This window comes from Lactuca saligna, chromosome 1 (genome assembly GCF_052625555.1).
Source record: "Lactuca saligna cultivar CGN05327 chromosome 1, ASM5262555v1, whole genome shotgun sequence".
Lineage (NCBI taxonomy): Eukaryota > Viridiplantae > Streptophyta > Magnoliopsida > Asterales > Asteraceae > Lactuca > Lactuca saligna.
In genome coordinates this window covers 103,307,575-103,323,813 of record NC_136417.1, presented here as the reverse complement: position 1 = coordinate 103,323,813, position 16,239 = coordinate 103,307,575, and the positions used below count along the sequence as shown (strand labels likewise).

The following is a 16,239-nucleotide window of genomic DNA, read 5'->3' as shown; positions in this document are numbered from 1 at the left end:
CGATGAACAAGTCCTGTTGTAGCTAGCAGCCAGGTGTAGGATGGTCAGTCCCGTATAGCATGCAACAATTTTCCTTGTATAGTATATAGTATAGTATGTAGTAATTCCATTTGTACAATATGTAGTAATTCCATTTGTACAGTATGTAGTAGTATCTCTTTCTATAGTATGTAATAGTATCTCTTCATATAGTATGTATTAGAGTAGTGTATGTATTAGTGTAGTGTATTTATTAGTGTAGTGTATGTATTAGTGTAATGTATGTATTAGTGTAGTGTATGTATTAACTCATGTATGAACTAAATCTTAGTGTGATTTCTTGTACTAGGAATAGCAATTAGTATCTCCTAACTATACCTATTATAGTTACTAGTAATTTACGTGTATAATTGAAAGTATGCCTTTGCTACCTAAAGGTACTGAATTGACTGATAGAACTTTTATGTCTATATATGTATACATAATATACAACTAATATTTAGACGACATTCGGACAAATAATCGATACCCTAAGGCCACATCCAAACAGGGAAAAGGAATTAAAGCGAGCTAGCAGTCCTAAGTCCTTTAAACATTACTTATATAATTATACATATGTAGGCATGCATTTGACAATATAAAAGTTTAAAAGAAGTTTTGTAAAACATTTGAAAAGTTTAATAATAAGAGTTCATGAATTGATATCAATTTATAAAATGCAGTTAGTTTGATATAAATAGTTTAAAGTATAAGAAATCTTTTGTTTGAACAGTTTGAAATACATGAAAACCTTTGTTTGAAATACAGTTGTAACAGAGTTTGAAAGGAAAGATACATTATGTAAGACAGTTTGATAAAGAGTTTAACATGTAACAACGTTTTAGAAATCACTTTGAAGTAGTTTACTTGGTAAAACAGCTAAAAATGTAGTAAATCCATAGTTTGATAGTTATTAATCACATGTGATTAATATAATAACTATCATGATTCAACTTGTATTCCCTCCCCCCATAAAAGCAATTAAAAACATTTAAAAGGTTAATTAAGGGGTATGAACTCACTTGTAGTGAGTGGATTGGATGGAAGTGTCGGACAAGGTGCTAGGTGTCAAGTGAAGACTTGAACACACACAATGATCCTAATAACATATAAAGACATATATATATATATATATATATATATATATATATATATATTATGTATATAATTAGTGATTATAACACTAATTAGACAAGTATAAACACCCTAGAACAAGGAAAACACTTGGATTCAACTGTTATAAGAACTTAGGGTTGCATCTAAGGATTGTAAGGCATTCCTATTGAGTTTATGGCCCAAGGATCACTCTCCATGGAGTTTACTACCATGGGTTTACGGCCATAAGGAGTTCAAGGTCGTAAACTGATGGTTATAGATGCATAAGTGTGGGTTTGAAACGCTAAGGAAGCTTGAGGGAATTTTGCTTTACGTAAGGAAGTGAAAGACCCACTCAATGGAGAGTGTTGAGGAGTTTATAGCCCAGGGGAGTTTACTTCTAGCCGTAAACTCTCTAAATGGTCATATTTAGGGTCTTAAAGGTAGGGAGTCTCAAGGGTTTAAGTGTTCCAAGGCTAAACAAGAGGATATATGAGTTTAAGGTCCAAAACTTGACCTTAATGGGAGTTTACGGCCTAGGGACCATTTCACCATGAGTTTACGGCTGTAAACTCATGGTATTATGTACCAATTCAAAGTTTAATGTCCCTAGTTCAATGGTGGAGAGTTCTAATCCAAGTTCTAAGCATAAGGAAGGAAATTAGGGCAACATTGCACCCTTATAGGGAGTTTACGGCCTTGGGAGATCCTTGGCCGTAAAGTCTCTTGCAACCCATGATTTTTGATGTTTCTAAGGCCTAAAAAAGTTCAATCTAGTACATAACGAGCTAGGACAAGTGTACTTACAATATAGGAGCTTGAAAGGGTCGGTTTTGGCCAAGAACACTAGTGTATGTTCTTGGTGTTCTTGGTGAAACTTGAAGATCTATGAAAACATGATTTTTGTGGATGGAATCATGAGATAATGCTAGATTAAGAGGTGTATCAACAAGTCAAGGAAGAATACTTACTAGTTTTGAAGATCTAAGGTGAAGATCGGGATGTTAGTTGAGAGAGAATGAGGGAAAATCGGCCAAAGAAGGAAAGAAATGAAACAAATGGCCAACACTTGATCATATAGGGTGAGTTTACGGCCCACATGGAGTTTACGGCCGTAAACTCCAGTGTGGTGGCCATGAACTCCTGGTTCTAGTGATTTAGGCTTGATCTTTGTACTATAGCTTCAATAGATAAACCCTAACACATCCCTTAAGTGTATAAGGCTCAGAACGCTCAAAACGACTCTCAATTGTGCTATATGATAGCAAGAATGAGTCTGACACTAAGTTGAGTTGACTGACTAAGCTTTCAAAGCAATATAAAATTTTGGGTTGTCACAGAGGAGCAGTGACTTGGAAAAGTTCCAAGCAGGAGACTGTGGCTGATTCAACGTGTGAATCAGAGTACATTGCAGCAAGTGAAGTGTCGAAAGAGGCAATATGGTTGAAGAACTTCATTGGAGACCTTGGAGTTGTTCCATCCATAAAGGAGGTTATGGAGATTTTCTGTGATAATGAAGGAGCGGTTGCCTTGACCAAGGAACCTAGGGATCATGACAGATCTAGAAATATCGACAGAAAATACCATTTCATTAGACATCGGATAGAAGAGAGACTCCTCATAGTGAAGAGGGTATCATCAGAAGATAACCCAACAGATCCCCTTACGAAGGGAGTGAGCAGGTTTAAGCACTTTTAGCACGCTGGGAGCATTGGGCTGAATGACGATATAAGTTTAGATTAGATAGGAAATGTGTAATGGATAAATTTGTACTTGACATTTGATGAATAAATAAAGGTGTGTTATTTATAAGTATAGATACTATCTTGTGTTGATTATTTATCTGTTGTTTCAATTTTGCATGTTTTGACTTCCTGAATAATAAGATTATTCAAACAGTCTACAGTCGCTCATATGTTGGAAGTAGATATGAAAGAAGACTGTCATGAATTTGTTTGTAGATTGTCTAAAAGGGTTTAGACATGGAAAAGGTTTGCAACAAAGTTCATTAGTGATTATGAATTGTGATTTGAGCATTGGAATAAACCTGCGCTTGCTTGTATCACTTCATGGAATTTGTCACGAGTGATCATAAGACGATAATATCATATAATCTTTAAACCCAGAGATATGGTTATTGTTTATTTGTTAGTTTTGCATTTACAATGCATAAACACATCAGTAACTTGATGTTATAAAACACATTGTTGTGTATGATTTAACTGGTGAATAATAAAAGCATATAAGTCAAAGTTTATCTGTTCCTTTTATTCTAAGAGGATAAAAGCGATGTCTGGTCACTTGATGATTTGGTTTGACTTATGTGTCGGGCCCGGTCAGGACAAAATTGATGTGTTCAACTAAGTTCTATGTCAAACAAATCAGAGATCGAGGAACAATATTGAAAGACCCCAACTTTCGTATTTATGAAAGACTCAAACTTTCATATTATTTCAAAAGATTTCTTAAGTTACTTCCTCAAAACATGCTACATGCATATTTATAAAACAATATTTTATATTGATAAAGTGATTACAAAGGATTGGATACAAACCAGCTAAGTTTTATTACAATTTCATGTCTACCCATGAATCTACTATTCATATACATACATGAACATTAAAAATACAGAGAAATATTATTAACTATTCTAAATCTTTCAACAGTATAAAGCTATATTGGAATACTCATCACCTGCAATTGTTAAATATTGAGAGGAATAAGCGATAACGCTTAGTGAATTCAATAGATAGATACAATATAATCTTATGCCTTACATATACCAATATGATAGAAGCAGAAGGGAACAAGAAGACATATGTGAAATCATGTGACAAGCGTTCATATCAATCAAAGACTTTATTCAAAGATATACTTTTCAATTAGACATAACGATTTCAATACTTGATATGCATCAATAAAGCTTTGGCCAAATTGGCACAGAAGACATATAATTTCTGATTAACATTTTGGTAGATTTCAGGCTTATAGCCCTGTCTAACCATTTGCCAATACCACAGAATAGAGTTCATTCTCTTACGGAGTCATGCTCTACATGGTCAGAGGCTACATATCATTCCTATCAAAACTTATGCCAATGCCATAGAATAGAAGTCATTCTCTTATGGAGACATGCTCTACATGGCCAGAGGCTACGTACCAGTACCAACGTGAATCTAAGTCCTTTCACTGATCACATGGTCAAAGGTATTATAATTGCGATAAACATAGCGAATAAAGTAACACGGGCGAATAACTCAGAATAATAACATTGAGAAGCACATAGCACATATAACACATAACATACAGTTGTTCCTATATATTGAACTCACATTAAGTTAACCAGGGGTTAAAATAGTAATTTGGACAGCATTTCGGCTATAAATATGTCTTTCTATGTTGAAAACCGGGAGCTTAATTGAAAACCGGGCTCTGCAAAGGTAGGGCTTCAAAACCGAAAATATAAAATTTTCGGGCTTCTCGGGGGTCTTGGGACGTGTTTCGGGTGCTAAAATTGATACCGGGGCTTCGGGAAAAGTCAAAATAAAGAAAATATGGAAAAAGGGGCCAAAAATGGCAATTTTTAAAAATTACCCGGGAGATCTTGCAGTCCTCCCTTTTATAGGACCGAGATGCGAGGCCGGATCAGAAGGGCGCGTCAGCAGCAGCAGCTAGGTGGCAACGAGGGAGGAAGACACACGGCTTAAGTGAAGCTCGGACACGCGAAGGGGGCAGCTGGCGCTTCAGAATCCGGACCAAACACACGTCGGACTTCGAACTTGCCACGATTCGTATGACTCAGCGAGATCGGACACCTGTGCGACAGGCGGCATTGTGAGGCGAGGGCACGTCTCCGGTGACGCACCTTCTTCGTGCGAGGTGACGTGGCCAGTTACTATTCATGCGAGATTTCTCGATTTTTGAGCCCCGAACATCTAAAATCTATAACTTTCGCATACGAGCTCCGTTTTTGACGTTCTTTATATGCACGCATAGCTAAAATTACACTCTACAACTTTCGTTTAGACTTCATTGACTAATTTTGACTTTATTTTTAATATTATTATTTTTAAAAGACCGGGATAGGAAAATCCATTAAAAATTCATAACTTCTTCATCCGACATCCGTTTTCGTCAGACTTTTTACCGTTGTACTACATATGACGAGACATTCGATTCTTGTTTAGGATGTATCGGTAAAATATCGCTCGATCTAAAATTCGAGTTTTTAGTTGTCTACTACTAAGTTGAAACTTCGAAAAATCATAACTTCCTCATACGAAGTCAGATTTTGGCGTTCTTTTTATCGAATTTCTCGGTTTAATGAATACTACAAATTTCATTTAGATTACTAAGACTAAAAAGTAGTTTATTAAAAACTCACTTTTTACGTCATTCGGCGCCATGCTGGTTTTGTCACGGATCTTCGGTTGGTCATAACTTCTTCGTTATAACTCGGATTTTGACGAGGTTTTCGCCTACAAGTTTCTAACGAGATTCTCTACAACATCAAATAATAAAATCTTACTTATTTAAAATTTTATATTTTTGCTAAATTTCACTATTTGGCTATTAATTGGAATCTCATAAGACTTCCAATATTTTATGAGTGATTCTAAACATAGTTTTACTTCATTTTTAGTAAAAACTAGTTGTTAGAACTCAACACTCAATTTTATTCACTTTTAATAATAACAATACACAATTTCAGAACGTGTATGTTACAAATACCTCCTCCTTTTGAGGATTTCGTCCCCGAAATCATAACGATTAAAACAATTAGGGATACTTCACTCTTATTTCATTCTTATTTTTCCCAAGTATAATTTGGGCCTCGATGGTGCTTCCAGTTGACAATCACCAACTTCATTTGTTTATTACGTAAACTAGTCGTTCTTTCATTTACAATCTCTTCTATTCATCTCGGATAATAGAACCATTTCATCATATATGCTTAACCTTTACACAGATAGCTCACATGAAACATTTCATGAATATCTGTCAAATCTTCAGGTAATTCCAAGCCGTATGCTTGCTTACCAACCGTTCTTTCTTCCAAATTAGTATAACGCCTTTTCATGAAATACTTTCAGTATTACTAAATCATCCACCCGGAATTCTACGGGTAGTCTCCTCTTTTCTGCATAGGGAATTTATCGATCCTGGGCCGCTTTCATTCTTTCTCTGAAAATTTATATCTTGTTAGTGATGTCTTGAATCATTTCAGATCCTCTAAAGATCTTCCATCTTACGTCACGCCAACATATTTGAGTATGACATTTACGCTCATACAGTACTTTATATACCTTCAGTATATTCTCTACTATTTGGATTACTCTCTTCTTTTGACCATTTGTCTGAGGATGATAAGTTGTACTAAGAGCAACTCGAGATCCTAATTCATGCTTCATTCTCACCCAAAAGTGAGGAGTGAAACGAGTATCACGGTTGGAAATAATTTATAGTGGCGCATCATGACTTGCCACAATTTTGTCTAAGTAACTTTCGCGTATTTCTCCAATGGAGTCGTTTTACGTGTGGCGATAATATATGCACTCTTCATCAGCTGGTCGATAATTATCCAAAGGTTATCATTCACAGTTTTCTTCTCCTCTTTCAAGGTATTAACTGTATAAGCCGGATAAGTAGAATATCCCTTCGACATAATTTACGAGTTTTTAAGAAAGAAATTTATTATTTTCACCGTATACATAAATAGAATCTTCCCTTCCGATAGGGATACATATCATCTCCTTCTAGAACAAGAGCTTTGCGTGGTTCTTTAATAACCATTCCATATCAAAGATAGGAATTAGGTTAGCAGGAAGATTATAGCTTTCAATTCCTATAACACTAACTCTATAGGCTTTATCAGCAAGTAACGATATATTTCCTACGTTATCTATATGAAATGATTGGACAACTGCATAATAAGAAATTTGAAAAGAATATGCGATTTTATAAGGCACGAAAGAATATGAGGCATTGAAATCAAATAAGATGTGAGTAGATCTAGAGTTTACGAGAAAATTACTAGTTACAACATTCGAGTTTTTAACTTACTTCCTTTGTGGTAATCTAAAATGTACGATATTGAGCTTTTAGTTTGCCAAACGATTGTCAAATTCTTCAAACTTCCTAATTACTGGCGGTGTTCAAATTTGTACCCGCTCTTCATTCTCTATTGAACATTCGATCCTAATCTTTGAGTTAAAACTCAATTCTCATTGCAGATTCCTGCTCCTTCTTGGTTTATAGACTAAACCCAAGATAAGGTCTTTAATTTTGCTATAACAGCAACTCAAATGGTTTTATTCTAATGATATTTGTATTTATAACACACAAGACACATAACGAACCAAACTCTTGTAATAGAATCAGATCGAATACATCGAGCTGATAGAATAACGAACACAAAAAGAGTTTGATCAACACGTGGATGCTTAAGAATAGAAAGAATAGCATCACGTATCTCTAATTCATGCTTTCGGACCTACACATCTTTTAGCTTTTGGCACCTCCTCCTTTTTAGTTGGAGTACTCTTTAATTGTTGATCGGAAACTTGACTTCCCGCCATTTGACTAGTAAGAGTAGGGCAGATACATTTCTCGTGGCTAGTAGTACCACATAGCAAGTCACATCTCTGGCTAATGATTTCTCAATTCTTTAATGAATATTGTTATATTTCTATCGACTATCTCGACCATTTACTTCTTCAGTATTCCTACTGATGTTTTGTCACTATATAAGACATGGTTCTCTGAACCAATCAACTCCTTTCGCAGATTTATACTAATCGGACTCGATTCTTTATGACATTAAAATTTGAATGATAATTATCTTCTTAGTCATTACCGAAATGAAGGTAACGACACACATGAATAAAACGAAATCATTTACTAGCTTCTTGGTAACCTTGTGACTTTTCCTAATCCAAGTGTGATTCCTGTGCTTCCAGTAGTATAGGCCGAATAAATCGAGTTGATAGAATAACGAAAACAAAAAGAGTTTGATCAACACGTGGATGCTTAAGAATAGAAAGAATAGCATCACGTATCCCTAATTCATGCTTTCGGACCTACACATCTTTTAGCTTTTGGCACCTCCTCCTTTTTAGTTGGAGTACTCTTTGATTGTTGATCGACAACTTGACTTCCCACCATTTGACTAGTAAGAGTAGGGCGGATACATTTCTCGTGGTTAGTAATACCACATAGCAAGTCACATCTCTGGCTAATGATTCTCAATTCTTTAATGAATATTGTTATATTTCTATCGACTATCTCGACCATTTACTTCTTCAGTATTCCTACTGATGTTTTGTCACTATATAAGACATGGTTCTCTGAACCAATCAATTCCTTTCGCAGATTTATACTAATCGGACTCGATTCTTTATGACATTAAAATTTGAATGATAATTATCTTCTTAGTCATTACCGAAACAAAGGTAACGACACACATGAATAAAACGAAATCATTTACTAGCTTCTTGGTGACCTTGTGACTTTTCCTAATCCAAGTGTGAGTCCTGTGCTTCCAGTAGTATAGGCCTCTACTACTATTCACACCTACTCATACTCGTCCCAAGTATTGTCTCGCAGTTCCCAAGTCACCATTCAAAAGTTTTCACAAAGCAACTTATCACATATGAACGTGTTCAAACAAATACGTACAATATTTTCTCCTAGACTCAACTAGGGTTTTCAGGTTTCTATCAAACATATATTGGATTACCTATACTCGCCTTCTAGGATTCTTCTCATGCATATGCTTGATTTAATATATCCTAATACTTTTCCATAGGTCGATAGAAATTTTACTTCCATTTCTTCATACTAATTCTTTCTTGAGTAGTGTCTACTCTACAAGACACACTATTCCAAAATTTACTTTAGCAACATGGAGATAAACGGTCTTCTACTACCTGCATCATCTTCTAACTCATGCAATCCATCATGCACTTTTGTTCATTTCATTATTCTTCCTTGACATCGTTATTCTTGTATCTGAGTAAGTCTAAGTATATTTCATAGGAGTCTATCTTAAGAAGTCTGCATCTTAGCTGCATCTCAGCAAGCTTTACTAGCTTCAACTTGGTTCTCTATCATTCCTAACTACAACATCTCTTCTCATACGATACTATGGGTGTATTTCTTCTTCAAATAAGCATTCTACTTTACTTAAACAAGTAAGTTGCTTAACCATTTACCACTAAATGACTCAATTCACCATCCCAATCTTGTATGTTAAAGTCGGCTTAACACACAATGGAACTTTATATCACAAAGTCTTGGCCTATTGAGTCTGAAAACTTCATTAGCCTTTCTTTTGATCTTCATTTAATTCTTCTAATCTTGTACCACATCAATTGAGATACTATCGAAGTATTGATCGCCATCTTTGGTTCTTTCAACTTTCTAAACAATCACTGCTTCAATCTGAACAGCGGTAGAACAACTTCATGGATTTGTACCAACACATTTATCTTGTCCAAATGTGTTTCAAACGCACATCTTTCTTCCAATGATGTTATTATATATCAAACATACTTTAAATGTATATTACCGCTCTATTGGTAATTATACACTTATTACGATAACCATTCATTTTATTATTTTACGATATCTCGCGATCGTTTATTTATAAACTTATCGATGTCAACTATCATAAGTCTCTTTATCACTCCGAAAAATTATATTATGAAAATTCTTAAAATTTTCTAAACCATGGTCGGCAACAGACCTTAAGCTTTCTCACATAATAGAATATAAGACATATCTCTTCTCTATATTCATTTATCATTTAGCACATAATAGAATATAAGGCATATCTCCTCTTAATATTCTAGTGCTTGCCTCCATTAGGTATTCAACCTAAAATATATCGTATCATCTTTACTTAATAATTCTTGTTTAAGTTTAGAAAATCTTAAAATTTCTGGTTCACTTAAACTAATTTTCTTAAAATTCTGAAGTAACTTAATATCTTAGAATACTAGAGTTTATCATTACCCAATCCCTCACTTAAATATTTCCTATGGTTTGCATCCATATACTTATTATGAATCAGCTCATATATTGAGCTTCCAACAGTTTAAGTCTAAATACCAATCTGTGATATTTAGTTCACTTAAACCATTGCTCTGATACCATGATTGAAAGACCCTAACTTTCGTATTTATGAAAGACTCAAACTTTCATACTATTTCAAAAGATTTCTTAAGTTACTTCCTCAAAACATGCTACATGCATACTTATAAAACAATATTTTATATTGATAAAGTGATTACAAATGATTGGATACAAACCGACTAAGTTTTATTACAATTTCATGTCTACCCAGGAATCTACTATTCATATACATACATGAACATTAAAAATACAGAGAAATACTATTAACTATTCTAAATCTTTCAACAGTACAAAGCTATATTGGAATACTCATCACCTGCAATTGTTAAATATTGAGAGGAATAAGCGATAACGCTTAGTGAATTCAATAGATAGATACAATATAATCTTATGCCTTACATATACCAATATGATAGAAGCAGAAGGGAATAAGAAGACATATGTGAAATCATGTGACAAGCGTTCATATCAATCAAAGACTTTATTCAAATATATACTTTTCAATTAGACATAACGATTTCAATACTTGATATGCATCAATAAAGCTTTGGCCAAATTGGCACATAAGACATATAATTTCTGATTAACATTTTGGTAGATTTCAGGCTTATAGCCCTGTCTAACCATTTGCCAATACCACAGAATAGAGTTCATTCTCTTACGGAGTCATGCTCTACATGGTCAGAGGCTACATATCATTCATATCAAACCTTATGCCAATGCAATAGAATAGAAGTCATTCTCTTACGACGACATGCTCTACATGGCCAAAGGCTACGTACCAGTACCAATGTGAATCTAAGTCCTTTCACTGATCACATGGTCAAAGTTATTATAATTGCTATAAACATAGCGAATAAAGTAACACGGGAGAATAACTCAGAATAATAACACTGAGAAGCACATAGCACATATAACACATAACATACAGTTGTTCTTATATATTGAACTCACATTAAGTTAACCGGGGGTTAAAATAGTAATTTGGACAACATTTCGGCTTTAAATATGTCTTTCTATGTTGAAAACCGGGAGCTTAATTGAAAACCGGGCTCTGCGAAGGTAGGGCTTCAAAACCGAAAATATAAAATTTTCGGGCTTCTCGGGGGTCTTGGGACGTGTTTCGGGTGCTAAAATTGATACCGGGGCTTCGGGAAAAGTCAAAATAAAGAAAATATGGAAAAAGGGGCCAAAAATGGCAATTTTTAAAAATTACCCGGGAGATCTTGCAGTCCTCCCTTTTATAGGGCCGAGATGCGAGGCCGGATCAGAAGGGCGCGTCAGCAACAGCAACTAGGTGGCAATGAGGGAGGAAGACATGCGGCTTAAGCGAAGCTCGGACACGCGAAGGGGGCAGCTGGCGCTTCGGAATCCGGACCAAACACACGTCGGACTTCGAACTTGCCACGATTCGGATGACTCAGCGAGATCGGACACCTGTGCGACAGGCGGCATTGCGAGGCGAGGGCACGTCTCCGGTGACGCACCTTCTTCGTGCGAGGTGACGTGGCCGGTTACTATTCATGCGAGATTTCTCGATTTTTGAGCCCTAAACTTCTAAAATCCATAACTTTCGCATACGAGCTCCGTTTTTGACGTTCTTTAGATGAACGCATAGCTAAAATTACGCTCTACAACTTTCGTTTAGACTGCATTGGCTAATTTTGACTTTATTTTTAATATTATTATTTTTAACAGACCGGGATAGGAAAATCCGTTAAAAATTCATAACTTCTTCATCCGACATCCGTTTTCGTCAGACATTTTACCGTTGTACTACATATGAAGAGACCTTCGATTCTCGTTTAGGATGTATCAGTAAAATATTGCTCGATCTAAAATTCGAGTTTTTAGCTGTCTACTGCTTGGTTGAAACTTCGAAAAATCATAACTTCCCCATACGAAGTCAGATTTTTTGGCGTTCTTTTTATCGAATTTCTCGGTTTAACGAATACTAAAACTTTCATTTAGATTACTAAGGCTAAAAAGTAGTTTATTAAAAACTCATTTTTTACGTCATTCGGCGTCGTGCCGGTTTTGTCGCGGATCTTCGGTTGGTCATAACTTCTTCGTTATAACTCGTATTTTGACGAGGTTTTTGCCTACAAGTTTCTAATGAGATTCTCTACAACATCAAATAATAAAATTTTACTTATTTAAAATTTTATATTTTTGCTAAATTTCACTATTTGGCTATTAATTGGAATCTAATAAGACTTCCAATATTTTATGAGTGATTCTAAATATAGTTTTACTTCATTTCTAGTAAAAACTAGCTGTTAGAACTCAACACTCGATTTTATTCACTTTTAATAATAACAATACACAATTTCAGAACGTGTATGTTACAAATATGCTGAACAATAAGTATGACTATGTTCCATGTGATTGTCAGGATGATATCTAGGACAGAGGATTAAATGATCCCTTATCTAAAGGACAAAATTTTGGTCAGAGTTGACAGCAACGTATAAGAGCTACGATTGCTAAGCCGGATTCTGAAGTCATATGTGAGATATATTTACTAGACTTATCCAAGTGGGAGACTGTTGGATTAGTGTCTAAGCGTGTAACTATATTTGGTATGTACTTGACCCGGTTATGCATGATCCTTTTGGGTTGCCTTCACCGAAGCAACTTGACAGGGTAATTTGATGAGAGAGAGAGAGAGAGAGGATAATATGATTTATTAATATATTATAAGAATAATATATTAAAGGAGAAATCATATTTATTTAGTTAGTATTAGTCATAAATTAATTAGGAATTAATTTGGTGACTAAAAGAGATTAATTAAATAAAGGGGCATAAACTATCAAATGTGTGATAGTTGAGTTTTGGGCTGGGAAACCTAATGGACTAAAGAGGAACTAAATTATGATGAAGGATCATCATATTTTCGTCCAAGGCCTTATTCCAGAAGGTTCCTTGGGCTGCTTGGTGACTAAGCTGTCCATTAGGGTTTAGACTGAAACCCTAGCAACCCTATAGTATAAATAAGACCCCTAGCCTTCAATTTTTGGCCACTTGCTTCCCAAGAGAAACCCTAGGCTGAAATTAAGTATCCTCTCTTCTCTCTCAAAGTTGCCTTCTTGCTTGTGGTGTTTGTAAGCAATTAGAGGAGTTACACTTGTGACTCTAAGCTCAAGAACAAGAAGATTGAAAGGATTTCAAGCCAATTGAAAGAGGTAATCACTTAGATCTGTTCTTATAGTGTTAATTTCGAATTATATATGCTAGATTAGGGTTTGCAAGTCTTGGATTCAATGCATGTACAATAGAGAAACCTAGATCCAAGCTTTAGGGTTTGTATGAGCACATAAGATTGTTCTTTTGCATAAAACTCATCAATTACGACACAACTTGTTGCTCGTTTACCTATCACGTCTATATAAAATTTTCTTCTATTTTTATATTAAAATCTTTTTGTGTTAAAAAAATTTAACTATCATTATTGTTATTGTTTAAAGAACAATGAATTTAGTTTATTCCCATTTAAAAAAATAATAATAAAATAAAATTTATTGACGTTGCTATATTTTAAACGTCAATAAATTTATTTTAGTATTTTTTTTTTTTGTTTAAATCAAAGAAAACCACATTCATTGACATATAAACTACAACAATATGGTCTTTAAAAGAAAAAAAAAAAAAAAAAAAAACTACAACAACATAAATTATAAGGCTAATCCCAAAAAAATACAATATATTTTGTGTTTTGTAACACCTGGAAGCTTGCTTTCCAGGTATCAGGTATTAATTTTATACATTCATTTTCTAGAATTTGGGCTGCCCACAACGTGGTAGTGAGATTAACCCGAAATTATAATGATGGAATCCTATCCTATCATAAGGATATAGAGATAAATCGGACAACCGGCAAACTACATTCCGTTTTATAATGGAATCATATTTTAGATGATTAATTCCTAACTATATCATAGTTTTAAAGTCAAACATATAATAATAAAATATCACGTTAATATAAAGACAAACATATAATAATAATATATTCAAAAAACTTCTGATCATTATGAATGGTGTAGCAAGGTCATCGTATCATGATCACAAAGATGGACTTTTCTAAACCAAAATCTAATATAAATTACAATTGCTTCCATCCTACTTTCCATCAAATACACAAATAGTCATTTCTTGAGAAAAAGAGAGAGAAAACAACCATGAAGAGCTTCAGCATAGTTGCATGCCTTCTTGTAGCGCTGGTCTCATTTCCACCGGTGATTCATGGACAAACATGTCCGCCAAGTGGTAGCATAACGGGAAAAGAACCTCCTCCTGGAGAATGCAACACACAAAACGACTCTGATTGTTGTGTCGAAGACCAGGTCTATACCACCTACACATGTTCACCAGCTAGCAGACAGGCAACACTAACTTTAAACAGTTTCGAAGAGGGAGGTGATGGAGGTAGCGAATCAGCATGTGACAACCAATACCATTCTGACGACACACCAATTGTAGCATTATCAACAGGATGGTTCAATGAAAATGATAGGTGTAAGAAGTTCATCACGATCAATGGTAATGGACGAAGTGTAGAAGCCATGGTTGTAGATGAGTGCGACTCTGCAATGGGTTGTGATGAAGAGCATGCCTATCAGCCACCATGCCGTAATAACATTGTTGATGCCTCTAAAGCTGTTTGGGAAGCATTGGGCGTATCAGAAGACAATTGGGGAGAGTTAGATATCTCCTGGTCAGATGCATAATCATCCCATACTATATAATTCCAGCAAATTCAGTCTTATATATATGACTGTCTACGTATGTGTTTGAGTGTATGATAAGTTGTTGAAATAAAAAGTTAGTATTAAACTTGTATTCTATTTGGATAATCAGATTACATGGTGTTTGATTAGGGTTTAGGCTAAATCTTTAGGGTTTAGATTAGGTATCTTATTTATTTTTATTTACATGATGTTTAACCTTACTATTTATTATTAATCAAGCAATTTATTATCGTATATAGTATCAGAGCTTTAGGTTGAAATCCTACTGCTGACCACAACCCGCTACCGCCATCCTCCACCTCCGAGAGCATTATCTCATAGTCGTTGAAGGTGCTTTCATTATGCATCATATTGCCTTCGGGTTTTTTTTTTCTTTTTTTTTTTTCATTCTAAATAATAAAATAGTCGCTAATACCGAACTAGAACTTTTAGCTCGGCTTCTTCCACCGGCTCATTTGCTTATGTCTCCTCGTCGGATGGCTCATGCCTTTATGCTTTCTATCTTCTCCTCAACTTGCCTCTTATTTAGATATATTTTTCGGGTCAATCGGAATAGGCTCCGTCCAGCACAGCTGGAGCTCTCTTTCTGATTCCATCTCAAAGACATGCATATATGTCAAGGCCATCTCTAAGGGTGCACCGAGTGGTTCGCTCCCAACTCATTCAACACATTATCACATCAGTTTTTCTTTATTTTATCTCTTCCATCTTTCTTAATCTACAATACATAGAAACTCTATCTTTTTTAAACCACTTAACCCATTTGTTACATTATTTTTTTATTTTAATAAATTAAAAAAATATAAATTACAAAAAGAGTTTATACAAATCTGATCCACTTGGCTAAATATTCTTTTATACAAAGTTCAAACGACTCACGTTATTAAATGAAAAAAAACAAATAATAACCGATAAACGCTAATACAAAAGTTAAAGTTGCAGGTGGAGAATAAATTCTCCTTTATTTCTCTTTCTCTCCGTACATGTTTCCCTTGCATTGAATTGTCAATATTGAATTTAGTCAAAAAGTCATTCACTGGTTGTTGAAGCCGATTTAATATAATAAACACTTGAACATGCTGAACCCTGGGATTTTAATCGCACTCCAGAAGAGTAAATTCGAGAAATGATAAAAAAAAGGTTGTTTGAAGAAAATAATCAAGGAAAAATGCATTTTAGAAAATGATTAAAGGATCTCCTGAGCATCCTTTGCGGATCTATTAAGTTTTCTGCAGATTTG

General features: G+C 34.7%; 1 protein-coding gene across 1 annotated transcript; it reads left to right on the top strand.

Moving 5' to 3' along the window:
* Positions 1-14,315: 14,315 nt before the first annotated feature.
* Positions 14,316-15,095, top strand: LOC145042711 (kiwellin-1-like). The gene has a single exon (XM_078991178.1). The coding sequence runs from the start codon at positions 14,430-14,432 to the stop codon at positions 14,976-14,978; it is 549 nt and encodes a 182-aa protein (XP_078847304.1). The 5' UTR covers positions 14,316-14,429; the 3' UTR covers positions 14,979-15,095.
* The last annotated feature ends 1,144 nt before the right edge of the window (positions 15,096-16,239 follow it).

Excerpts from the sequence above, each read along its gene's own strand:
- LOC145042711 (XM_078991178.1), top strand. The coding sequence starts at position 14,430 with ATGAAGAGCTTCAGCATAGTTGCATGCCTTCTTGTAGCGCTGGTCTCA.